Genomic DNA, 25,739 nt, shown 5'->3' on the forward strand with positions numbered 1-25,739 from the left:
GAGGGAGAGTGGGAGACTTTGAGGGTGAGGGACAGAGGGAGAGAGGGAGAGTGCGAGAGATTGAGGGTGAGGGAAAGAGTGGGAGAGAGCGAGAGTGAGAGAGATTGAGGATGAGAGACAGAGGGGGAGTGAGGAGAGTGGGAGAGATTGAGGGTGAGGGACAGAGGGGGGAGTGGGAGAGTGAGATTGAAGGTGAGGGACAGAGGGGGAGAGAGGGAGAGTGCGAGAGATTGAGGGTGAGAGACAGAGGGGGATAGGGAGAGTGAGATTGAGGGTGACGGACAGAGGGGGAGAGAGGGAGAGTGGAGAGATTGAGGGTGAGGGACAGAGGGGGAGAGAGGGAGAGTGGGAGAGATTGAGGGTGAGGGACAGAGGGGGAGAGAGGGAGAGGGAGAGAGATTGAGGGTGAGAGACAGAGGGGGAGAGTGAGAGTGAGATTGACGGTGAGGGATAGAGGGGGAGAGGGAGCGTGAGAGAGATTGAGGGTGAGGGACAGAGGGAGAGAGGGAGAGTGAGATTGAGGGTGAGGGACAGAGGGGGAGAGAGGGAGAGTGGGAGAGATTGAGGGTGAGAGACAGAGGGGGAGAGAGAGAGTGAGGAGGGTGAGGGACAGGCGGGGAGAGAGGGAGAGTGGGAGAGATTGAGGGTGGGGGACAGAGGGGGAGAGAGAGATATTGAGGGTGAGGGACAGAGGGAGAGAGGGAGAGTGAGAGAGATTGAGTGTGATGGACAGAGGGAGAGTGAGAGAGATTGAGGTTGAGGGACAGAGGGAGAGTGAGAGAGATTGAGGGTGAGGGACAGAGGGGGAGAGGGAGAGTGAGATTGAGGGTGAGGGACAGAGGGGGAGAGAGGGAGAGTGAGAGAGATTGAGGGTGAGGGACAGAGGGAGAGTGAGAGAGATTGTGGGACACAGGGGGAGAGAGGGAGAGGGAGAGAGATTGAGAGTGAGGGACAGAGGGGAGAGAGGGAGAGTGGGAGAGATTGAGGTGAGGGACAGAGTCGGAGAGAGGGAGAGTGAGAGAGATTGTGGGTGAGGGATAGAGGGGAGAGAGAGGAGAGTGAGAGAGATTGAGGGTGAGGTACAGAGGGGGAGAGAGGGAGAGTGAGAGAGATTGAGGTGAGGGACAGAGGGGGAGAGAGGGAGAGTGAGAGAGATTGAGGGTGAGGGACAGAGGGGAAGAGAGAGTGAGAGTGAGAGAGATTGAGGGTGAAGGACAGAGGGATAGAGGGAGAGTGGGAGAGATTGAGGGTGAGGGACAGAGGGGTAGAGAGGGAGAGTGAGAGAGATTGAGGGTGAGGGACAGAGGGAGAGAGGGAGAGTGAGAGAGATTGAGGGGTGATGGACAGAGGGAGAGTGAGAGAGATTGAGGGTGAGGGACAGAGGGAGAGTGAGAGAGATTGAGGGTGAGGGACAGAGGGGGAGAGGGAGAGTGAGATTCAGGGTGAGGGACAGAGGGGGAGAGAGAGAGAGTGAGAGAGATTGAGGGTGAGGGACAGAGGGAGAGTGAGAGAGATTGAGGGTGAGGGACAGAGGTAGAGTGAGAGAGATTGAGGGTGAGGGACAGAGGGAGAGTGAGAGAGATTGAGGGTGAGAGAGAGAGGGAGAGTGAGAGAGATTGAGGGTGAGGGACAGAGGGAGAGAGAGGGAGAGTGAGAGAGATTGAGGGTGAGGGACAGAGGGGGAGAGAGGGAGAGTGAGAGAGATTGAGGTGAGGGACAGAGGGAGAGAGAGGGAGAGTGAGAGAGATTGAGGATGAGGGACAGAGCAGAAGAGAGAGTGAGAGTAAGAGAGATTGAGGGTGAATGACAGAGGGAGAGAGGGAGACTGGGAGAGATTGAGGGTGAGGGACAGAGGGAGAGTGAGAGAGATTGAGGGTGAGGGACAGAGAGAGAGTAAGAGAGATTGAGGGTGAGTGACAAAGGGGGAGAGAGGGAGAGTGAGAGAGATTGAGGGTGAGGGACAGAGGTAGAGTGAGAGAGATTGAGGGTGAGAGACAGAGGGAGAGTGAGAGAGATTGAGGGTGAGGGACAGAGGAGGAGAGAGAGGGGAGTGTGAGAGAGATTGTGGGTGAGGGACAGAGAGGGAGAGTGAGAGAGATTGAGGGTGAGGGACAGAGGGGGAGAGGGAGAGTGAGAGAGATTGAGGGTGAGGGACAGAGGGGGATAGGGAGAGTGAGAGAGATTGAGGGTGAGAGACAGAGGGGGAGAGAGTGAGATTGAGGGTGAGGGATAGAGGGGGAGAGGGAGAGTGAGAGAGATTGAGGGTGAGGGACAGAGGGAGAGAAGGAGAGTGAGAGAGATTGAGGGTGAGGGACAGAGGGGGAGAGAGGGAGAGTGATAGAGATTGAGGGTGAGGGACAGAGGGGTAGAGAGGGAGAGGGAGAGAAATTGAGGGTGAGGGACAGAAGGGGAGAGATTGAGGGTGAGAGACAGAGGGGGAGAGAGGGAGTGTGAGAGAGGTTGAGGATGAGAGACAGAGGGGGAGAGGGAGAGTGAGATTGAGGGTGAGGGACAGAGGGGGAGAGAGGGAGAGTGGGAGACTTTGAGGGTGAGGAACAGAGGGAGAGAGGGAGAGTGCGAGAGATTGAGGGTGAGGGACAGAGGGGGAGAGAGGGAGAGTGGGAGAGATTGTGGCTGTGGGACAGAGGGGGAGAGGGAGAGTGAGATCGAAGGTGAGGGACAGAGGGGGGGAGAGGGAGAGTGAGAGAGATTGAGGGTGAGGGACAGAGGGAGAGAGGGAGAATGAGAGAGATTGAGGGTGAGGGACAGGCGGAGAGAGGGAGAGGGAGAGAGTTGAGGGTGAGGGACAAAGGTGGAGAGAGTGAGAGTGAGAGAGATTGAGTGTGAGAGACAGAGGGGGAGAGGGGGAGAGGGAGAGTGAGATTGAGGGTGACGGACAGAGGGGGAGAGAGGGAGAGTGGGAGACTCTGAGGGTGAGGGACAGAGGGAGAGAGGGAGAGTGCGAGAGATTGAGGGTGAGGGACAGAGTGGGAGAGAGCGAGAGTGAGAGAGATTGAGGATGAGAGACAGAGGGGGAGTGAGGGGAGAGTGGGAGAGATTGAGGGTGAGGGACAGAGGGGGAGAGGGAGAGTGAGATTGAAGGTGAGGGACAGAGGGGGAGATAGGGAGAGTGCGAGAGATTGAGGGTGAGAGACAGAGGGGGATAGGGAGAGTGAGATTGAGGGTGACAGACAGAGGGGGAGAGAGGGAGAGTGGGAGAGATTGAGGGTGAGGGACAGAGGGGGAGAGAGGGAGAGTGGGAGAGATTGAGGGTGAGGGACAGAGGGGGAGAGAGGGAGAGGGAGAGAGATTGAGGGTGAGAGACAGAGGGGGAGAGTGAGAGTGAGATTGAGGGTGAGGGATAGAGGGGGAGAGGGAGCGTGAGAGAGATTGAGGGTGAGGGACAGAGGGAGAGAGGGAGAGTGAGATTGAGGGTGAGGGACAGAGGGGGAGAGAGGGAGAGTGGGAGAGATTGAGGGTGAGAGACAGAGGGGGAGAGAGAGAGTGAGATTGAGGGTGAGGGACAGCGGGGAGAGAGGGAGAGTGGGAGAGATTTGAGGGGAGATTGAGGTGGGGACAGAGGGGAGAGAGAGAGAGAGATTGAAGGTGAGGGACAGAGGGAGAGAGGGAGAGTGAGAGAGATTGAGTGTGATGGACAGAGGGAGAGTGAGAGAGATTGAGGTTGAGGGACAGAGGGAGAGTGAGAGAGATTGAGGGTGAGGGACAGAGGGGGAGAGGGAGAGTGAGATTGAGGGTGAGGGACAGAGGCGGAGAGAGGGAGAGTGAGAGAGATTGAGGGTGAGGGTCAGAGGTAGAGTGAGAGAGATTGAGGGTGAGGGACAGAGGGAGAGTGAGAGAGATTGAGGGTGAGAGAGAGAGGGAGAGTGAGAGAGATTGAGGGTGAGGGACAGAGGGAGAGAGAGGAGAATGAGAGAGATTGAGGGTGAGGGACAGAAGGGGAGAGAGGGAGAGTGAGAGAGATTGAGGTGAGGGACAGAGGGAGAGAGAGGGAGAGTGAGAGAGATTGAGGGTGAGGGACAGAGCAGAAGAGAGAGTGAGAGTAAGAGAGATTGAGGGTGAATGACAGAGGGAGAGAGGGAGACTGGGAGAGATTGAGGGTGAGGGACAGAGGGAGAGTGAGAGAGATTGAGGGTGAGGGGACAGAGGGAGAGTAAGAGAGATTGAGGGTGAGGGACAAAGGGGGAGAGAGGGAGAGTGAGAGAGATTGAGGGTGAGGGACAGAGGTAGAGTGAGAGAGATTGAGGGTGAGGGACAGAGGGAGAGTGAGAGAGATTGAGGGTGAGGGACAGAGGGGGAGAGAGGGAGAGTGAGAGAGATTGAGGGTGAAGGACAGAGGGGGAGAGAGGGAGAGTGGGAGACTTTGAGGGTGAGGGACAGAGGGAGAGAGGGAGAGTGCGAGAGATTGAGGGTGAGGAACAGAGGGGGAGAGAGGGAGAGTGAGAGAGATTGAGGGTGAGGGACAGAGGGGGAGAGAGGGAGAGTGGGAGAGATTGAGATTGAAGGACAGAGGGGGAGAGAGGGAGAGTGAGAGAGATTGAGGGTGAGAGACAGAGGGGGAGCGTGAGAATGAGATTGAGGGTGAGGGACAGAGGGGGAGAGGGAGAGTGAGAGAGATTGAGGGTGAGGGACAGAGGGAGAGTAAGAGAGATTGAGGGTGAGGGACAGAGGTAGAGTGAGAGAGATTGAGGGTGAGGGACAGAGGGAGAGAGTGAGAGAGAGGAGAGATTGAGGGTGGGACAGAGGGGGAGAGGGAGAGTGAGAGAGATTGAGGGTGAGGGACAGAGGGGGATAGGGAGAGTGAGAGAGATTGAGGGTGAGAGACAGAGGGGGAGAGAGTGAGATTGAGGGTGAGGGATAGAGGGGGAGAGGGAGAGTGAGAGAGATTGGGGGTGAGGGACAGAGGGAGAGAGGGAGAGTGATAGAGATTGAGGGTGAGGGACAGAGGGGTAGAGAGGGAGAGGGAGAGAAATTGAGGGTGAGGGACAGAAGGGGAGAGATTGAGGGTGAGAGACAGAGGGGGAGAGAGGGAGTGTGAGAGAGATTGAGGGTGAGAGACAGAGGGGGAGAGGGAGAGTGAGATTGAGGGTGAGGGACAGAGGGGGAGAGAGGGAGAGTGGGAGACTTTGAGGGTGAGGAACAGAGGGAGAGAGGGAGAGTGCGAGAGATTGAGGGTGAGGGGACAGAGGGGGCGGAGAGAGGGAGAGTGATAGAGATTGAGGGTGAGGGACAGAGGGGTAGAGAGGGAGAGGGAGAGAAATTGAGGGTGAGGGACAGAAGGGGAGAGATTGAGGGTGAGAGACAGAGGGGGAGAGAGGGAGTGTGAGAGAGATTGAGGGTGAGAGACAGAGGGGGAGAGGGAGAGTGAGATTGAGGGTGAGGGACAGAGGGGGAGAGAGGGAGAGTGGGAGACTTTGAGGGTGAGGAACAGAGGGAGAGAGGGAGAGTGCGAGAGATTGAGGGTGAGGGACAGAGGGGGAGAGAGGGAGAGTGGGAGAGATTGTGGCTGTGGGACAGAGGGGGAGAGGGAGAGTGAGATCGAAGGTGAGGGACAGAGGGGGGGAGAGGGAGAGTGAGAGAGATTGAGGGTGAGGGACAGAGGGAGAGAGGGAGAATGAGAGAGATTGAGGGTGAGGGACAGGCAGAGAGAGGGAGAGGGAGAGAGATTGAGTGTGAGAGACAGAGGGGGAGAGGGGGAGAGGGAGAGTGAGATTGAGGGTGACGGACAGAGGGGGAGAGAGGGAGAGTGGGAGACTCTGAGGGTGAGGGACAGAGGGAGAGAGGGAGAGTGCGAGAGATTGAGGGTGAGGGACAGAGTGGGAGAGAGCGAGAGTGAGAGAGATTGAGGATGAGAGACAGAGGGGGAGTGAGGGAGAGTGGGAGTGATTGAGGGTGAGGGACAGAGGGGGAGAGGGAGAGTGAGATTGAAGGTGAGGGACAGAGGGGGAGAGAGGGAGAGTGCGAGAGATTGTGGGTGAGAGACAGAGGGGGATAGGGAGAGTGAGATTGAGGGTGACGGACAGAGGGGGAGAGAGGGAGAGTGGGAGAGATTGAGGGTGAGGGACAGAGGGGGAGAGAGGAGAGTGGGAGAGATTGAGGGTGAAGGACAGAGGGGGAGAGAGGGAGAGGGAGAGAGATTGAGGGTGAGAGACAGAGGGGGAGAGTGAGAGTGAGATTGAGGGTGAGGGATAGAGGGAGCGTGAGAGAGATTGAGGGTGAGGGACAGAGGGAGAGAGGGAGAGTGAGATTGAGGGTGAGGGACAGAGGGGGAGAGAGGGAGAGTGGGAGAGATTGAGGGTGAGAGACAGAGGGGGAGAGAGAGAGTGAGATTGAGGGTGAGGGACAGGCGGGGAGAGAGGGAGAGTGGGAGAGATTGAGGGTGGGGGACAGAGGGGGAGAGAGAGAGATTGAGGGTGAGGGACAGAGGGAGAGAGGGAGAGTGAGAGAGATTGAGTGTGATGGACAGAGGGAGAGTGAGAGAGATTGAGGTTGAGGGACAGAGGGAGAGTGAGAGAGATTGAGGGTGAGGGACAGAGGGGGAGAGGGAGAGTGAGATTGAGGGTGAGGGACAGAGGGGGAGAGAGGGAGAGTGAGAGAGATTGAGGGTGAGGGACAGAGGGAGAGTGAGAGAGATTGTGGGACACAGGGGGAGAGAGGGAGAGGGAGAGAGATTGAGAGTGAGGGACGGAGGGGAGAGAGGGAGAGTGGGAGAGATTGAGGTGAGGGACAGAGTCGGAGAGAGGGAGAGTGAGAGAGATTGAGGGTGAGGGATAGAGGGAGAGAGAGGGAGAGTGAGAGAGATTGAGGGTGAGGTACAGAGGGGGAGAGAGGGAGAGTGAGAGAGATTGGGGGTGAGGGACAGAGGGGGAGAGAGGGAGAGTGAGAGAGATTGAGGTGAGGGACAGAAGGGGAGAGAGGGAGAGTGAGAGAGATTGAGGGTGAGGGACAGAGGGGAAGAGGGAGAGTGAGAGAGATTGAGGGTGAGGGACAGAGGGGGGAGAGAGGGAGTGTGAGAGAGATTGAGGGTGAGGGACAGAGGGAGAGAGGGAGAGTGAGAGAGGTTGAGGGTGATGGACAGAGGGAGAGTGAGAGAGATTGAGGGTGAGGGACAGAGGGAGAGTGAGAGAGATTGAGGGTGAGGGACAGAGGGGGAGAGGGAGAGTGAGATTGAGGGTGAGGGACAGAGGGGGAGAGAGGGAGAGTGAGAGAGATTGAGGGTGAGGGACAGAGGGAGAGTGAGAGAGATTGAGGGTGAGGGACAGAGGTAGAGTGAGAGAGATTGAAGGTGAGGGACAGAGGGAGTGTGAGAGAGATTGAGGGTGAGGGACAGAGCAGAAGAGAGAGTGAGAGTAAGAGAGATTGAGGGTGAATGACAGAGGGAGAGAGGGAGACTGGGAGAGATTGAGGGTGAGGGACAGAGGGAGAGTGAGAGAGATTGAGGGTGAAGGACAGAGGGAGAGTAAGAGAGATTGAGGGTGAGGGACAAAGGGGGAGAGAGGGAGAGTGAGAGAGATTGAGGGTGAGGGACAGAGGTAGAGTGAGAGAGATTGAGGGTGAGGGACAGAGGGAGAGTGAGAGAGATTGAGGGTGAGGGACAGAGGGGGAGAGAGAGGGAGTGTGAGAGAGATTGAGGGTGAGGGACAGAGAGGGAGAGTGAGAGAGATTGAGGGTGAGGGACAGAGGGGAAGAGAGGGAGAGTGAGAGAGTTTGAGGGTGAGGTACAGAGGGGGAGAGAGGGATATTGGGAGAGATTGGGGGTGAGGGACAGAGGGGGAGAGAGGGAGAGTGAGAGAGATTGATGGTGAGAGACAGACGGGAAGAGAGAGTGAGAGTGAGAGAGATTGAGGGTGAGGGACAGAGGGGTAGAGAGGGAGAGTGAGAAAGATTGAGGGTGAGGGACGGTGGGGGAGAGAGGGAGAGTGAGAGAGATTGAGGGTGAAGGACAGAGGGGGAGAGAGGGAGAGTGGGAGACTTTGAGAGTGAGGGACAGAGGGAGAGAGGGAGAGTGCGAGAGACTGAGGGTGAGGAACAGAGGGGGAGAGAGGGAGAGTGAGAGAGATTGAGGATGAGGGACAGAGGGGGAGAGAGGGAGAGTGGGAGAGATTGAGATTGAAGGACAGAGGGGGAGAGAGGGAGAGTGAGAGAGATTGAGGGTGAGAGACAGAGGGGGGAGAGTGAGAATGAGATTGAGGGTGAGGGACAGAGGGGGAGAGGGAGAGTGAGAGAGATTGAGGGTGAGGGACAGAGGGAGAGTAAGAGAGATTGAGGGTGAGGGACAAAGGGGGAGAGGGAGTGTGAGAGAGATTGAGGGTGAGGGACAGAGAGGGAGTGTGAGAGAGATTGAGGGTGAGGGACAGAGTGGAAGAGAGGGAGAGTGAGTGAGTTTGAGGGTGAGGTACAGAGGGGGAGATTGGGAGAGATTGGGTGTGAGGGACAGAGGGGGAGAGAGGGAGAGTGGGAGACTTTGAGGGTGAGGGACAGAGGGAGAGAGGGAGAGTGCGAGAGATTGAGGGTGAGGAACAGAGGGGAGAGAGGGAGAGTGAGAGAGATTGAGGGTGAGGGACAGAGGGGGAGAGAGGGAGAGTGGGAGAGATTGAGATTGAAGGACAGAGTGGGAGAGAGGGAGAGTGAGTGAGATTGAGGGTGAGAGACAGAGGGGGGAGAGTGAGAATGAGATTGAGGGTGAGGGACAGAGGGGGAGAGGGAGAGTGAGAGAGATTGAGGGTGAGGGACAGAGGGAGAGAGGGAGTGTGAGAGAGATTGAGGGTGAGGGACAGAGGGGGAGAGAGTGAGAGTGATAGAGATTGAGGGTGAGGGACAGAGGGGGAGAGGAGAGGGAGAGAAATTGAGGGTGAGGGACTGAGGGGGAGAGAGTGAGAGTGAGAGAGATTGAGGATGAGAAACAGAGGGGGAGAGAGGGAGAGTGAGAGAGATTGAGGGTGAGAGACAGAGGGGAGAGGGAGAGTGAGATTGAGAGTGAGGGACAGAGGAGGAGAGAGGGAGAATGGGAGAGATTGAGCGTGAAGGACAGAGGAGGAGAGAAGGAGAGTGAGAGAGATTGAGGGTGGGGGACAGAGGGGGAGAGAGGGAGAGTGAGAGAGATTGAGGGTGAGGGACAAAGGGGGACAGAGGGAGTGTGAGAGAGATTGAGGGTGAGGGACAGAGGGAGAGTGAGAGAGATTGAGGGTGAGGGAGTGAGGGAGAGGGAGAGAGATTGAGGGTGATGGACAGAGGGGGGAGTGAGAGAGATTGAGGGTGAGGGACAGAGGGAGAGTGGGAGAGATTGAGGGTGAGGGACAGAGGGGAATAGAGGGAGAGTGAGAGAGATTGAGGGTGAGAGACAGAGGGGGAGAGGAGAGTGAGATTGAGAGTGAGGGACAGAGGAGGAGAGAGGGAGAATGGGAGAGATTGAGCGTGAAGGACAGAGGAGGAGAGAAGGAGAGTGAGAGAGATTGAGGGTGGGGGACAGAGGGGGAGAGAGGGAGAGTGAGAGAGATTGAGGGTGAGGGACAAAGGGGGACAGAGGGAGTGTGAGAGAGATTGAGGGTGAGGGACAGAGGGAGAGTGAGAGAGATTGAGGGTGAGGGAGAGAGGGAGAGGGAGAGAGATTGAGGGTGATGGACAGAGGGGGGAGTGAGAGAGATTGAGGGTGAGGGACAGAGGGAGAGTGGGAGAGATTGAGGGTGAGGGACAGAGGGGAATAGAGGGAGAGTGAGAGAGATTGAGGGTGAGAGACAGAGGGGGAGAGGGAGAGTGAGATTGAGGGGTGAGGGACAGAGGCGGAGAGAGGGAGAGTGAGAGAGATTGAGGGTGAGAAACAGAGGGTGAGAGGGAGAGGGAGAGAAATTGAGGGTGAGAGACAGAGGGGGAGAGGGAGAGTGAGAGAGATTGAGGGTGAGAGACAGAGGTGGAGAGGGAGATTGAGATTGATGGTGTGGGACAGAGAGGGAGAGAGGGAGAGGGAGAGAGATTGAGGGTGAGAGACAGAGGGAGAGAGAGGGAGGGAGAGAGTTAGAAAGAGAGAGGGATTGAGAGGGAGGGAGAGTGGGAAAGGGAGATTGAGAGAGTGGGGGAAAGAGGGAGAGATGAGAAGGGGAGAAGGAGTGAGAGTGGGAGTAAGAGAGAGGGAAAGAGGGAGAGATTTGAGAGAGGGAGAGGGAGAGTGGGAGTGAGAGAGTGGGGGAGGGACAGAGGGAAAGAGGGAGAGGGTGAGAGAGAGAGAGTGGTAGAGTGAGGGAGTGGGAGTGTGAGGGGGGAGAGGGAGGTAGGGAGAGAGAGAGAGGGAAGGAGAGAGGGAGAAAGGGACAAGATTCATGGGGAAAACAGAATGGATCCTCCAAATTCTACACTGAAGTTTCCCTTCCCACTCCCTTCATCTCTTGTTGCCCCTTCACAATTTCTCTTCACCACACTGTAGTTTCCCCGTGACCCTCTTTATTTCCTTGTGTAAAATTCTGCTCATTCCCCATGTTTGCCCCTATCCCCACCCTTATTACTTTATCCATTCATATATTTTGGAAAATCCAAACCTATTCCAGCGTTATTTCGCTTTAACCGAGGCGGACTGGATTTTCCACAGGGTCCAGGTGCATTGGCACGACTCGGAAACCCAGGACAGGGATGAAATGGGAATTGTTTACCCTTCACCAACACGATAAGTCAGTGGTATCCGAGAGCTGGGGACGCCATGCCGGAATTCCATGCCCAGGTCAGAGGTGCAATTGACACACACACCTGAGGGGCAGGTTCTCTGATATTTCTTCAGTTATCAAATGTGCCGACCACACTGAGTGTCAGACGCATTAACATTGAGAGAACACCGATGCTTCTCACAGTCCATGAGTGATTCGTGAGGGGTTGTGACACTGGACATAGCCACTCAGCAGAGGCACCACCCCTGACTGTGATCCTTCCCCACTGAGCTTTTGGAGAACCCTGGTCTGGAACGGCTGCAGTGCAGAGAGAAACAGGAAGCTTACCAGAATCATGAAACAGACCGGGCCCTGGAAACTCCAGTTAAATCCCGACTTGTGCTTCAGCCAACAGCTGTGAGGATGGAAGAGTTTCGTCACTGAGTGGCAGTCAGTTTGTGAAATACATTGAGAACGTCAGCGGATCGACAGTGCAGGAAAGCAGCAGCCAATCTCTGCATGACAAGATCCCATAATAGCACTATGGAGTTGACCATCAATGGTATTGTCCATGGGGTGAGTGTTGGCCTCAGTGTGAGGGAGAACGGCCCTTGCTCCTCTTCAAAATAGTTTGTTGGGATCAGTGCTGTCCGTCGAGATGATAGACGGGTCTTGCTCCGATATCTCCTCCAATGACAACACCAGTGGCAGTGTGGCTGTGTGTCTCCCCTTCAGCTCTGTCTGGAACTCAACTCTGTCACCAGAGTTGGGCTTCTGTCATAAAACTGGGAGGGCGAAGTCACAGGGCAATTGAGAGAGATGGGAAGGAGCACCACCACTCTCTCCCTCCCAGTCCCACATGCATAGACTGCCACTGATAGTGACCAAGTCTGACAGCATCAGGTAGCTAGTGTTTTGACTGAAGCCTTGATTGCATCTTTCATTACGGTCAATGCTAACAGAAGTTGAGGGAAGTTAAGCTGGCCATTAGCTGACCTGCCAGCATCTGCTTTGCAATGCTCTAAAAGCAATCGCTCTCCTTTGGTCACAGGTCAACAGATTGCCAAGGTGGGTGGACATCTGAAGGATCAAGGCGTAAAGAGCTGTGGACCTAGACTAGGGAAATGGTAGACACTTCGAGGGGACAAATGGTCTCCTCCTGTTGCCTCCATGCCTTCCTAGGATTCTCCTGTGGCTCACACGGACCATCTCAGACTTCTCAGTGGTACGGAAGCTGAGATCAGTTCAGTCAGGATCTGCCACTGGGTGAAGTCAAACCTTCCCCAATCCCCAGGAGTGTTATCCCCACTTGTGAACTTTTTTTTTTTCCTCGCTTCAAAACCCCTTCAAAAACAATTACAAAAAACCCCTTGGGGGTCGGAAGAAAACCTCAAGCTTCACCCTGTGGTCAGCTGGACTGTGCTGCTCACAGAGAGGGCACACTCAGACCCATTATGGGTAGTGCTGGGGAGGTGAATGGGGAAGGGTGTCAGACAACTTGAATGCTTTGCTCAGAGCTGGTACAGAACTCAGATCACGTCCTGCGTTAGGGCAGTGGTGCAGTCAACTGCGCCGCTGCCTCCAGGGACCCGGGTCAATCCTGACCTTGGTCGTTGTCCAAGTGGAGTTTGCATGTTGTCTCCATCACCGTGTCAGGATTTCCCTTAGAGCTCCGGTTTAATCCCACATCCCAACGGTGTGTTATTGACAGTAAATTACCCCTTGTTGTGGGTGGAGAAAGCATCAAAGGGGAGTTGATGGCCATGTGTGGGAGGATAAGATGCAGGGGTAGAGGGAGATAAGGAGAGGCCAATGGGACTGATGGGGTCTCCACAGGAAGCTAGCATGGACCTGATGGACCAAATAGCCTCTTTCTGCATCACAGTCAGTTGTATCACTCTATCACATTTCTTTATCATTTAATACTCACATGGTTTCTGTTCCATAGCCTCCAGGGTATATTGCTGCTGAGATAATGACTATCACAGCAGGAACACCATAAGCAGAAACGTACAGGTATCTTCGTTTGATGATATGTGTGCGAGTGTAATTGGTGACTGTCAGGTTTCTGGACATGATGAAAAGCTGCAAACTGTCCAGGAACATCCAGACGAAGACGGCAAGGAAGAGGTAATGCAGACACCCGGCAATCAGGGCGCACACAACCTAAAGAAAGAGGCAACACAGTGGATAGTGGGCAGCTCGGGGCAAAAGCAGAGGGCAGTCAGAGACAGGGACGCAGGCAGGAACATGCAGATACGGGTCAGAGACACAGACGGTTACACACAAGTGGAAAGAAACAGAGAGAGATAACCACAGCTAAAGACATTCACATGGACACAGTGAAAAACACACAGTCAGAAACAGACTGACATTGGAACAGGAACACAGAGAGAAACACAACAGAGATACTGGTGCAGAGACACAGAAACAAATAAATATACAGAAACATGCATGTGCGTACACACACACACACACACACACACACAAACGTGTGCACACATGCACAAACATGCACACCCACAGAGTGGAGGCAATATTGTCTAAACTTATTAAGAAACACAGTGAAGATATACACATATAATAGCTTACAATTAAACACAGATACAGACATAAAAATAGATGATCATGGGTAACCTTTACAAAATATATTGCTTCAGCAAATGGAACAAGATATTTTGTCCTAGAACAGAAACAGAAACACAGACAGAGACACAACAGACACTCAGAAGCAAATAAGTACGCAAACATACGAATACACAATGGAAGAAATAATGCACAAACTTATAAAGGATACATTGGTGATAAACACTGACAATAACTTATTAATGAGCAGAAATTTAGTCATAAAGGTAGAATAGTAAACAGAGGAGATGGAGGAACTCCAAGGGTCAGTAGGTATCTATGAAGGGACACGGACATTAGACGTTTCACATTGCCTGACCTCCTCTGTTCCTCCAGCTCCTTTGTGATTTGCCCCAGATCTCCAGTGATACAAACTCTTGTGAGTCCATAAACTGAGAACAACTTTGGTACTTTTTACAAAATATCTTGTTGCAGCTCCAGATCTGCAAAGTGTGCTGATGTCACCCATTCTCCAGTGACCGGGAAACTCAGTGACAGGGTTAACCCACTGCACCCCAGGGTGAATGTGAATGAGGAGGTTTGGAGTGCCCCATGAGGTCATTGGACAGGAGGGCAGAGGGAGGGAAAGGGCAATATTCTGTGGTGACAAGACCGTGGGGTAGGGGTGAGTCTCCAATGCTCGGAGGCTTTGGCTACCGTTGCAATGAGGATCTGATTAAAGGGATGGCACGCTGGTCACGATGAGCCAACGGAAGGAGAGGACACCAGAGGAGAGTGGTGGGAGAGCAGGGGCTGAGATACCACTACACCCACGTTAAGTCTGGCTTTGCTGCAGAATTTGACCAACTGCACATTCAGAAACTCTATGAGAATTAGAGTTTGGTTTTGGTAACTTGGTTTTCTTACCGGCTGTTTAATCCGCATTCCGATCAGAAAGATGAACTGTGCCAGGAAGAGGGTGATACTCAGGTGCTTGTGAAGATTGGTGTTAGCATTCTGGATGGATTTGAAGTTGACAAATATGGCGATGGAGGCGGCGAGGCAGAAAAGGGAGATGATGAGGCCGATGTAGGTGATCACCTCCAAGCGCCAGTCGTCATTCTGCAAGCACAAAGTGGAGAACCACGTTCAGGAATCGACTGTGATAGAGTCTCCAGGGACAGAGTTACTGTGATAGAGTCTCCAGGGACAGCATTAGACAGAGCTACTATGATAGAGTCTCCAGGGACAGCATTAGACAGAGTTACTCTGATAGAGTGTCCAGGGACAGAGTTACTGTGATAGAGTCTCCAGGGACAGCATTAGACAGAGTTACTCTGATAGAGTGTCCAGGGACAGAGTTACTGTGATAGAGTCTCCAGGGTCAGAGTTACTGTGATAGAGTCACCAGGGACAGTATTAGACAGAGTTACTGTGATCGAGTCTCCAGGGACAGAGTTACTGTGATAGAGTCTCCAGGGACAGAGTCACTGTGATAGAGTGTCCAGGGACAGAGTTACTGTGATAGAGTCTCCAGGGACAGCATCAGACAGAGTTACTGTGATAGAGTGTCCAGGGACAGAGTTACGGTGATAGAGTCTCCAGGGACAGAGTTACTGTGATAGAGTCTCCAGGGACAGCATTAGACAGAGTTACTGTGATCGAGTCTCCAGGGACAGAGTTACTGTGATAGAGTCTCCAGGGACAGCATTAGACAGAGTTACTGTGATAGAGTCTCCAGGGACAGCATTAGACAGAGTTACTGTGATAGAGTCTCCAGGGACAGTTACTGTGATAGAGTCTCCAGGGACAGCATTAGACAGAGTTACTGTGATAGAGTCTCCAGGGACAGAGTTACTGTGATAGAGTCTCCAGGGACAGCATTAGACAGAGCTACTATGATAGAGTCTCCAGGGACAGCATTAGACAGAGTTACTCTGATAGAGTGTCCAGGGACAGAGTTACTGTGATAGAGTCTCCAGGGTCAGAGTTACTGTGATAGAGTCACCAGGGACAGTATTAGACAGAGTTACTGTGATCGAGTCTCCAGGGACAGAGTTACTGTGATAGTGTCTCCAGGGACAGAGTTACTGTGATAGAGTCTCCAGGGACAGAGTCACTGTGATAGAGTCTCCAGGGACAGAGTTACTGTGATAGAGTGTCCAGGGACAGAGTTACGGTGATAGAGTCTCCAGGGACAGAGTTACTGTGATAGAGTCTCCAGGGACAGCATTAGACAGAGTTACTGTGATCGAGTCTCCAGGGACAGAGTTACTGTGATAGAGTCTCCAGGGACAGCATTAGACAGAGTTACTGTGATAGAGTCTTCAGGGACAGTTACTGTGATAGAGTCTCCAGGGACAGCATTAGACAGAGTTACTGTGATAGAGTCTCCAGGGACAGCATTAGACAGAGCTACTATGATAGAGTCTCTAGGGACAGCATTAGACAGAGTTACTCTGATAGAGTGTCCAGGGACAGAGTTACTGTGATAGAGTCACCAGGGACAGTATTAGACAGAGTTACTGTGATCGAGTCTCCAGGGACAGAGTTACTGTGATAGTGTCTCCAGGGACAGAGTCACTGTGATAGAGTCTCCAGGGACAGAGTTACTGTGACAGAGTGTCCAGGGACAGAGTTACTGTGATAGAGTCTCCAAGGACAGCATCAGACAGAGTTACTGTGATAGAGTCTCCAGGGTCAGAGTTACTGTGATAGAGTCACCAGGGACAGTATTAGACAGAGTTACTGTGATCGAGTCTCCAGGGACAGAGTTACTGTGATAGTGTCTCCAGGGACAGAGTTACTGTGATAGAGTCTCCAGGGACAGAGTCACTGTGATAGAGTCTCCAGGGACAGAGTTACTGTGATAGAGTGTCCAGGGACAGAGTTACGGTGATAGAGTCTCCAGGGACAGAGTTACTGTGATAGAGTCTCCAGGGACAGCATTAGACAGAGTTACTGTGATCGAGTCTCCAGGGACAGAGTTACTGTGATAGAGTCTCCAGGGACAGCATTAGACAGAGTTACTGTGATAGAGTCTTCAGGGACAGTTACTGTGATAGAGTCTCCAGGGACAGCATTAGACAGAGTTACTGTGATAGAGTCTCCAGGGACAGCATTAGACAGAGCTACTATGATAGAGTCTCTAGGGACAGCATTAGACAGAGTTACTCTGATAGAGTGTCCAGGGACAGAGTTACTGTGATAGAGTCACCAGGGACAGTATTAGACAGAGTTACTGTGATCGAGTCTCCAGGGACAGAGTTACTGTGATAGTGTCTCCAGGGACAGAGTCACTGTGATAGAGTCTCCAGGGACAGAGTTACTGTGACAGAGTGTCCAGGGACAGAGTTACTGTGATAGAGTCTCCAAGGACAGCATCAGACAGAGTTACTGTGATAGAGTGTCCAGGGACAGAGTTACGGTGATAGAGTCTCCAGGGACAGCATTAGACAGAGTTACTGTGATCGAGTCTCCAGGGACAGAGTTACTGTGATAGAGTCTCCAGGGACAGAGTCACTGTGATAGAGTCTCCAGGGACAGAGTTACTGTGACAGAGTGTCCAGGGACAGAGTTACTGTGATAGAGTCTCCAGGGACAGCATCAGACAGAGTTACTGTGATAGAGTGTCCAGGGACAGAGTTACGGTGATAGAGTCTCCAGGGACAGAGTTACTGTGATAGAGTCTCCAGGGACAGCATCAGACAGAGTTACTGTGATAGAGTCTCCAGGGACAGCATCAGACAGAGTTACTGTGACAGAGTGTCCAGGGACAGAGTTATTGTGATAGAGTCTCCAGGGACAGCATTAGACAGAGTTACTGTGATAGAGTCTCCAGGGACAGAGTTACTGTGATAGAGTCACCAGGGACAGTATTAGACAGAGTTACTGTGATCGAGTCTCCAGGGACAGAGTTACTGTGATAGGATCTCCAGGGACAGTATTAGACACAGTTACTGTGATAGAGTCTCCAGGGACAGTATTAGACAGTGTTACTGTGATAGAGTCTCCAGGGACAGCATTAGACAGAGTTACTGCAAGTTCACACTCATGGGATGTCCAGCCCCTACAGTCCTGTGTTGGTGATTCTGTTCCACATATGGCTCCACCCTCTCCTCTTTATCCAACCCATCAATACACCCCTCCACCACTTATCAGTAGTTCCTTCACTATAGATTACTAGATCATGCCAATCTGGGATCTCTGATTCTGACCCCTTGCTCTCTAAACTTAAAGCAAGATTGGCTTTATTTATCACATGTACATTGAAACATCAGTGCAATGCATTGATTTCCATCAATAACGAGCACAGGCCGAGGATTGGCACTATATATCATGCCCACAACTCACTAACTCGAGCGCAGACTATATGTCTTTGGATTGTGGGAGGAAACCCGAATAGCTGAAAGAAACCAAACTCATGGGGAGAATGTACAAAACCTTTACAGGCAGTGATGAAGATCAAACCCATGACTGGTGATCACTGGTGCTGTAAAGCGATTGCACTCACCGCTACGTTACCATGCCATTCACATCTAATACCGTACTATATCCCTGGCACAATTAATAAAGGTAGGAACGCCACAGTGCCACCCATAACTGATACCGTACCATAACCTTGGCATGTCTAATAAAGGTCGGAGCAATAATTGATCTGTTGGAGGAACTCAGCGGGTCGAGCAGTGTCTGTGGGAGGAAAGGAACTGTTGGTGTTTTGGTTTGAAACCCTGAATCAGAACCAGAATGTCACCTCAGTCCTGACACAGGGTTCGGACCTGAAATTTTGACAATTCCTTTCCCCCCTACAGACGCTGCTCGACGCGTTAAGTTCCTCCAGCAGATTGTTTGTTGCTCCTCAGTCCAGTGTCTGTGGTCCCTCGAGGATCTGTAATAAGGGTAGGTCTTACAGAGTGAATGGTGAGGACCTGGTGTGTGGAGGAACGAGTCAACGTATTCCTGAAGGTGGAAACTATCTCCCGACTAACTAAGTCCAACACACCAAATACCTTCTTAACCACATTCCCACCTTGTACGGCAACGTTATTTAGTTTTCGTTGGAGCCAAGGAGGCTGAGCTTCACAAAATTATAAGTAGCATGGATGGAATAATGACTGAGAAAGTTTGCACCATAGCAGAAGTGTCTAAAAGCAGGTGGAATAGATTGAGGGGGTGGCAGAGGCAGGTGAATCACCATATTTCAGCTGTATCTGGAGGAGGATTTGTATCACCAACATACAGAAAGCAACAGAATAAGGTTTAATATACATCAGTGTGGCAGACTGACCTTTAATTTGTTGAGGCCAAGAGTCAAATCTCAAGCCCACCAAGGAGCACCAGGCCTTTGTCTCCCACACCATCACCCACCTTATCGACTCTGGGGATCTCCCATCCACTGTCACCAACCTCAAGTTCCCTTGCACTGCACTGCACCACTTGTTTCTACCTCCTACCCAAGATCCACAAACCTGTCTGTCAAGGTAGACCCATTGTTTCTGCTTGTTCCTGTCTCACCAAACTTATATCTGGATTCCTTGACTCAGTTTTATTTTCCCCCCCACCCACCCCAAGTACAATCCCTTCCTACCTATATCTATGACACGTCATACGCTCTTGATCTTTTCAATGATTTCAAGTTCCCTGGCTCTGATCGTCTTATTTTCACTATGGATGTCCAGTCCCTATACACCTCCGTCCCCAAAGCTCTCTGTTTCTATATGGCACCACACTCAATCAATTGCCCTCCACCACCACTCTCCTCCATCTGGCAGAATAATAATTTCTCCTTGGGCTCCTCCTACTTCCTTCAAACAGAAGATGTAGCCACGGGCACTTGCACAGGACCCAGCATTTTTATCCGCTACATGGAACAGTCTATGTTCCAAGCCTACACTGGTATCACTCCCAACTTTTCCTACGCTACAACGATGACTGCACTGTTGCTGCTTCCAGAGTCTGTGCAGAACTTGTCAACTTCATCAACTTTGCCTCCAACCTCCACCCTATTCTATTCCTGACACCTCCCTCCCCTCTCTCGAACTCTCTGTCTCTATCTCTGGAGATACCTTATCTACTGATATCTTTTATAAACCCACTGATTCTCACTGCTACCTGGACTATACCTCCTCCCACTCTGCTGCTTGTAAAAATGTCATCCCTTTCTCGCAATTCCTCCACCTCCGCCGCATCTGCTCTCAGAATAAGGCTTTAATTCTTGAACTAAGGAGATGTCCACCTTCTTCAAAGAAATGGGCTTCCCTTATCCCCACCATCAACGCCGCCCTCAACTGCATCTCTTCCATTTCACACACGTCTGCTCTTACCCCATCCTTCCGCCACCCTACCAGTGATAGGGTTTCTCTTGACCTAACCTGCAACCCCACCAACCTCTGCATCCAGTACATAATTCTCCATAACTTCTACCAGTTCCAACAGGATCCCACCGCCAAGCACAGCGTCCTCCCCCACCCACTTTCTGTTTTCCACAGGGATCGCTCCCCACACAACTCCCTTGTCCATTCATCCCCTCCCCACTGATCTCCCTCCTGATATTTATCCTTGCAAGCAGAGCAAGTGCCACACCAGCCCCTAAACCTCCTCCCTCACTACCATTCTGCGCCCCAAACACTCCTTCCAGGTGAGACAACACTTCACCTGTCAGTCTCTTGGGGTCACCTACTGTATCTGGTACTCCTGCTGCGGCCTCCTGTATATCGGTGAGACCCAACATAGATTGAGAGACCACTTCACCAAGTACCTACGCTCTATCTGCCAGAAAATACGTGATCTTCCAGTGGCCACCCATTATATTCTACTTCCCATTCCCATTCCAACATGTCAGCCCATGGCCTCCTCTACTGCCGTGATGAGGGCACAATCAAGTTGGAGGAACAACACCTTATATTCTGTCTGGGTAGCCTCCAACCTGATTGAATGAGTTCAATTTCTTGAACTTCTGATAATTGACTCCCTCTCCTTCACTATTGTCCATTCCCATTTCCCTCTCTCATATTTCCTTACCTGCCCATCACCTCCCTCTGCTGTTTGTACCCCTTCCCTTTCTTCTATGGCCTTTTGTCCTCTCCTATTAGATACCGCTTCTCCAGCTCCTTGTCAAACAATTTCCCAGCTCTCTACTTCCCCCACCCTCTCTCTCAGTTTCACCTATCTCCTACCAACTTGTATATCTTCCTCCCCTTCCCCACCTTCTTACTTTGACTTCTCCTCATCTCATTGTTTTTCTCCAGTCCCGACGAAGGGTCTTGGCTGGAAAAAGCTGATTGTTTACTTTTTTCCATAGATGCTGCCTGGCCTGCTGAGTACCTCCAGAATTTTGTGTGTTGCTTAATATAGATGACTCCTGATGGTCAGCAAGGACAATGTGGGCTGAAGGGTCTGTTTTGTGTGCCGCGTGTCTCTTTCACTCTGATCTCTTCATTCACCCCTTTTTATTTGACTACAGATTTTTCTATTGAATGATTTCTTACCTTAGTCTTCACTGGAGCCATTAAAACAGCAAAGCTTGTCAGGTGGTTACACTGGCAGGTTACATGGGTCTGATTAGAATGGATCCGTTCACAACCATCAGATAACCAGACACTGTTCTCTTTGGTACTACTCCAATAGACACATTTTAGCTCTTCCCCGACTTCTTTTTTCTGTTTCCAGATAAGAACAAATGATTTTAGCCATCATTGAAAGCCTTTTAATAACATGATTTACATTCACATGTCCCCAAGCAGTACAAATGCAGAAATCGTTAGGAACGTCGCAATCCCATAGATACACAAACTGAATTATCTCTGCAGGTAGGAAATGAATCACAGAACCACACTTAACACAACAGAGGGAATACTATTTCGACAAATCACACAACACTATCCCATGAAAAATCCCCAGGACAGGAGACACAGATTAAAAACAGAGTGAAGCTCCCTCTTCATTACCCTATGAAACCTGCTTTGGGAGGGGTAGTCAACGTAAATGGAGAATGAAGCTTTTTCTACAATATCTCATAAAACCCGTCAGGTGTTGAGTAATAATTCCAACACTACAGTGATGTGGATTTTCCTTTCCGTGAAATGACAGTTGCAATATATAACCACCACTACACAACGACCTGAGAAGTGGTGGCAAGGGATTTTGATGTGTCTCAGCATCAGTCTTTAAACATTTTACCATTTCCAGTTCCTCTCTCAGAGCCCCGTGTACTCTCCCTGAAAAATGTTGACTGCAGAAGCCTCCAAAAACTGACATGGAACGGTTCAAACGGACATGAAATGTTACACAGCCAAGCTCAGTACCTACCTAACCTCCCATTTTGCATTTTAATGGAAAGTTCATTTTCAATTGGGGAACATCACAGATCGTAACTACAAACCTGGTTGAGTTTCAGAGTCAAATTGAACTTTTCCGTCAGATTAGAGCTGACGGCTTTGTTGCTGATGGTGGCAGCTATCACCTTGGAGTTTAATGAGACATAGTTCTGAGATGGATGGCCGTCTTTAATTTCTTGGCTCAGTAGGGATCCCAAGTCATTGAAGACAATTAAGGAAATGGCCTGAAACTCTGTGGAGATAATAGATCAGCCTTTGGTGAACATTACCTGAAATGCTCCAGTAACTGGACATAAATGCAGGTTACCATAAAATCGACCCATTCCAGTCATTTGTTGTAAACCTTTAAGAGTTAAAGTCGGCTCTAAATAGGAATGGACTAAGAGATCATCAAGTGGATACTTTGTCATGGATGGTGTCAATTTAATTTTCATTGATGGAGGTACACTCTTCCAGGAAAGGGGCAATCTGTCTCATTCCTGACAGAAGATGGTATCTTTCTTGGAAAAGAGATAATGACCAGATATTCTGAATTTAGCAAATCTCAGTCACTATGAAATCTGCAAGTCACATACACAGGTCTCTCAGAATACTAGAAAGCTGAGTAAGTTTGATAGCAGGAGTTGGACCTTGAGGTTGAATTCACAGAGCCACACTCTATTCATTCTGAATTACATTTGGCTTCTACTCAAGACTGAATTGCCTTCTCTGAGTATTACACAATAAGACCAAATGCAGCAACGTATTCTGATGGCGAGACATACAGACTGGTACTACCAGAAGAATGGACCAACAGGCAAGAACTTGGGCAAGGTAGAACATCCCCTGCGGTATGTCTGTAAGTTTCTGGCCAAACTCATTGTTTTGCAGTGTACACAAGGATGGAAAAGGGTCAGGAAACTTACCAGTGTTATTTTCTCCAGCAATGGTTCTCTGGTAAGTCTCCAAGGAATTATTCTGCACTTCTAATTTCACCAATGGGTTCGTGCTCACCTGGACCTTAAGAACTATGAGAAAAGATAAAGTAATCTGAAGCATTCGGCAGCAAAATGGAAGTTCACTTGCTCCCTACCTCTGCTGATAATTCTTTGAACAACACTTCTCTTTTGCAGACTTCCTGAGAATTCCATCTGATGGATATAATTTGTGACAGAGCTTTCTTGGGTTGAATTAGCTTAATGTAGCCAGAGAAGAAAATCAATCTCAGCACCCACAGAACTGTGAGAAAAAAATGCATACCTGTTTTTCACTGGCTGGTGGCTCTGATCAAAAGAAGGTAAAAGGATGATTCTGGCTTAATGTGTTAGTTCTTCAGATCGAATAGCTACCAGTACTTGTTAGCCATGATACAGACAGAGATCTTGCCTCTTTGCCAGAGGTAGTTAGGATTCCAGCTCCCATACCACAAGCACAGAATCTACACTGGCTTTTCATGGCTTCAATCTATTTCTTGACTTTAGAACAGCTTTCTAGATGTTATTTTTGAAATGTAACTTCTATAAAAGATGATTGAGCTAGTTTGTGTTCAGTTACCATGCTTGAGGGAGTGCAAAGTAGATAGAACAGGAAGATGCAGTCGATAAAGAACATCAGTTCTATGGACAGACCACAGAACATGACGTTGTTCTTCTGCAGCATGGAAGGTTGAGAGATAATTTGAAAAAAGATCTTCAAGATTAACAGTGGTTTGGGAAGAGTTAACGAAGGGAAAGCTCTTTCATTGAAGAAGGTTGGAGAACCAATAAACAATGGTTTAAAGGTGACTATTGTTGAACCCAGGGTGCCAGGAGGGAAACCATTTCCACGCAGAGAGTGGTCAAGGAACTCACTGCTTGGATAGGAAGTGGAAGCATTTCATCCTAAGTTTTCAAATGGGAAAATACATGGAGTGTCGGAGAGATAATAATTACAGGGCAATCAAGAAACAGAGGATGACTAGACTGTAATTTCCCTGTAGAGACCTAGCATGGGTTCAATGGGCAGAATAGCCTTCTGCACAGCAATGTTTCTATGATACTACAGTTCTAATGGAAACCTTGGAGCAGAAATTTTTCAGACAGTAAGGTTACAAAGAAGTTCAATAAATCATTGTATAATGTGGGGGAATTTTGGGGGATACATCCTGTCAGTATAATTCTCCTGGTCTTTTACGATATAGTCTCTTGTATTCCCACCCACATGGCAAATGACATGCAAAATAAAGCACCTCTGACAGTGCAGCACCCCCTCAGTTCTGCACTGGATGGGACCGTAGATGCTGTGCTCAACAGACAGCGGTGAGAGGGAGAACAGAAAGAACTGGGCTATATTCAGGCAAGAAACAGCCTCTTTCATTGATCATTTTTGCAGAGTTCTGGGAAACAGGAAACCTGGCTGACAGTGATCTCTTTATCAGACTTCCTGGGATGATGTCATAACAGGTGCAACACATGAGAACTGACACTCACTATCAGTGACACAGCATGCTTCAGCACAGCCTTCCAAAGCAACCTCATGAAATCAGAAATAAAAGCAGAAAATGTTGGTAAATTCAGCAGGTCAGGCAGAAGCAATAGAATGTGAAATGGTTAACCTCCTCAACATGAAATGTTAACTGTTTCTCTTTCCACAGATGCTGCCTGACCTGCCGACTACTTCCAGTATTTTCCTTTCTTCCACATTTCCTGTAGCTTGGTTGATTTTTAACCTTCAGAAATATTAAATAAGGATTTCTTGCAAGAGCCTACATGATTAATCAGTCATATATTGATGATCAATATCAACTGATGGACTATGTTTTCAGGCTCAAAGCTGATTATTGAGAAATTAATCTCCACCTTTCCTTCCTTTAACTTGAAACCAGTTTCACAGACTCGATAACTAGCAATGAGGACCTTTGCTCCAGTGGTCAATGTTTTCAGAGTCCAATACTTTACCAAAAGAGCTTGTTTCTATGGGATGGTGTTCTGAACTGGGTAGTTTAAGAGCAATCGCCATTGCCATGTTCTCCAAGAGTTTCACTGTGGCCATTGTCACCTCCAGCCTTTGAGTGGTGGTCATGCTATCCAGCCGTGAACTATTAAGAACATCGTTTGCAAATGTCGTCATATCCTACAGATGAAAAAGGAACACTTCAGCAATTGAAAAGGAAAGTATTGCAGATGCTGGAAGTCAGAAATTAAAATGGAAAATGCTGTTTTTCTGATGAGGGGTCATTGAGCAAGAACATTAATTCTGGTTCCCTCTCCACAGTCTAACATTTTCTATTTGCTCTTCCTCCAGTTCGTTGGAAGAGTGACTGACACAAAAACTTAACTAATTTCTCTTTCCATAGATGACGCCTGATTGGCTGAATTTTTCCATCATTTTCTGCTTTAGGTTCAGATTCCAGCATCTGCAGTTCTGCTATTTTTCCATAACCATTGAACTCTCTGCAGTTACTGTCCCACATAGACCTGTCTTGAAGCTTTTCTCTTCCTGAGGGTTTTTGTATTCCTTCTTCTTCAGTTGTTGAATATTCTCCACCAACATTCTTTATTTCTCTCATTTCTCTTTCCCTTCCTTCTTTCCATCCTTCTCTTATACCTTCTCAGCCCAAATTCCCCCCACTGAGGATGCTTAAGAACTGGTTTCTCAAGAAGGCAATATTCATTACTAAGGACCATCACTCACCAACCAGAGCATGCCCTCTATCAGACAAGAGAAAACCTGCAGACGTTAGAAATCTGAGCAACACACACAAAGTGCTGGAGGAACTCAGCGGGCCAGGCAGCATCTATGGAGAAGAGTGCAGTCAACATTTTGGGCCGAAATCCTTCGGCAGCACTGAAGACATGCCTTCCTCTCATTACTACCATTGTGGAGGAGGTACAGGAGCCAGAACAGCCAAACTCAATGATTCAAGTACAGCTTATTCCCCTCCACCATCAAATTTCTGAATGGTCCATGAGCCCACCAGCACTTTTTTTGCACTATTTTGTTATTTTTTTCATATATATGTATATAGTCTTTGCAGTGTACTGCTGCCACAACATGGTAATGTAGTTGCTATTGTAACACTTTCCAGCACCGGCCACCTAGGTTCAATTTCCACCGCCGTCTCTAGGGAGTTTGTACGCTCTTCCTGTGACTGTGTGGAATTCTTCCAGGTGTTCCAGTTTCCTCCAATGTAGGGTTAGTGTTAATTCTTCACAGAGACATGGCTCCAGGG

At 50.1% G+C, this 25,739-nt stretch overlaps 1 protein-coding gene across 2 annotated transcripts in view; it reads right to left on the bottom strand.

Moving 5' to 3' along the window:
- Nucleotides 1-25,739, bottom strand: part of LOC140191052 (adhesion G protein-coupled receptor E3-like) — an 87,658-nt gene that overhangs the window by 42,366 nt on the left and 19,553 nt on the right. For both annotated transcript variants that reach the window (XM_072248123.1, XM_072248124.1), the window contains exons 7-13: nt 24,466-24,640; nt 22,456-22,557; nt 21,595-21,782; nt 20,702-20,872; nt 14,142-14,336; nt 12,580-12,815; nt 10,998-11,064 (exon numbers count right to left, since the gene is read on the bottom strand). In XM_072248123.1, the coding sequence (XP_072104224.1) occupies nt 10,998-11,064; nt 12,580-12,815; nt 14,142-14,336; nt 20,702-20,872; nt 21,595-21,782; nt 22,456-22,557; nt 24,466-24,640 (1,134 nt within the window). The remainder of the gene's footprint in view (nt 1-10,997; nt 11,065-12,579; nt 12,816-14,141; nt 14,337-20,701; nt 20,873-21,594; nt 21,783-22,455; nt 22,558-24,465; nt 24,641-25,739) is intronic.

Source organism: Mobula birostris, chromosome 32 (assembly GCF_030028105.1).
Source record: "Mobula birostris isolate sMobBir1 chromosome 32, sMobBir1.hap1, whole genome shotgun sequence".
Taxonomy (NCBI): Eukaryota; Metazoa; Chordata; class Chondrichthyes; order Myliobatiformes; family Myliobatidae; genus Mobula; species Mobula birostris.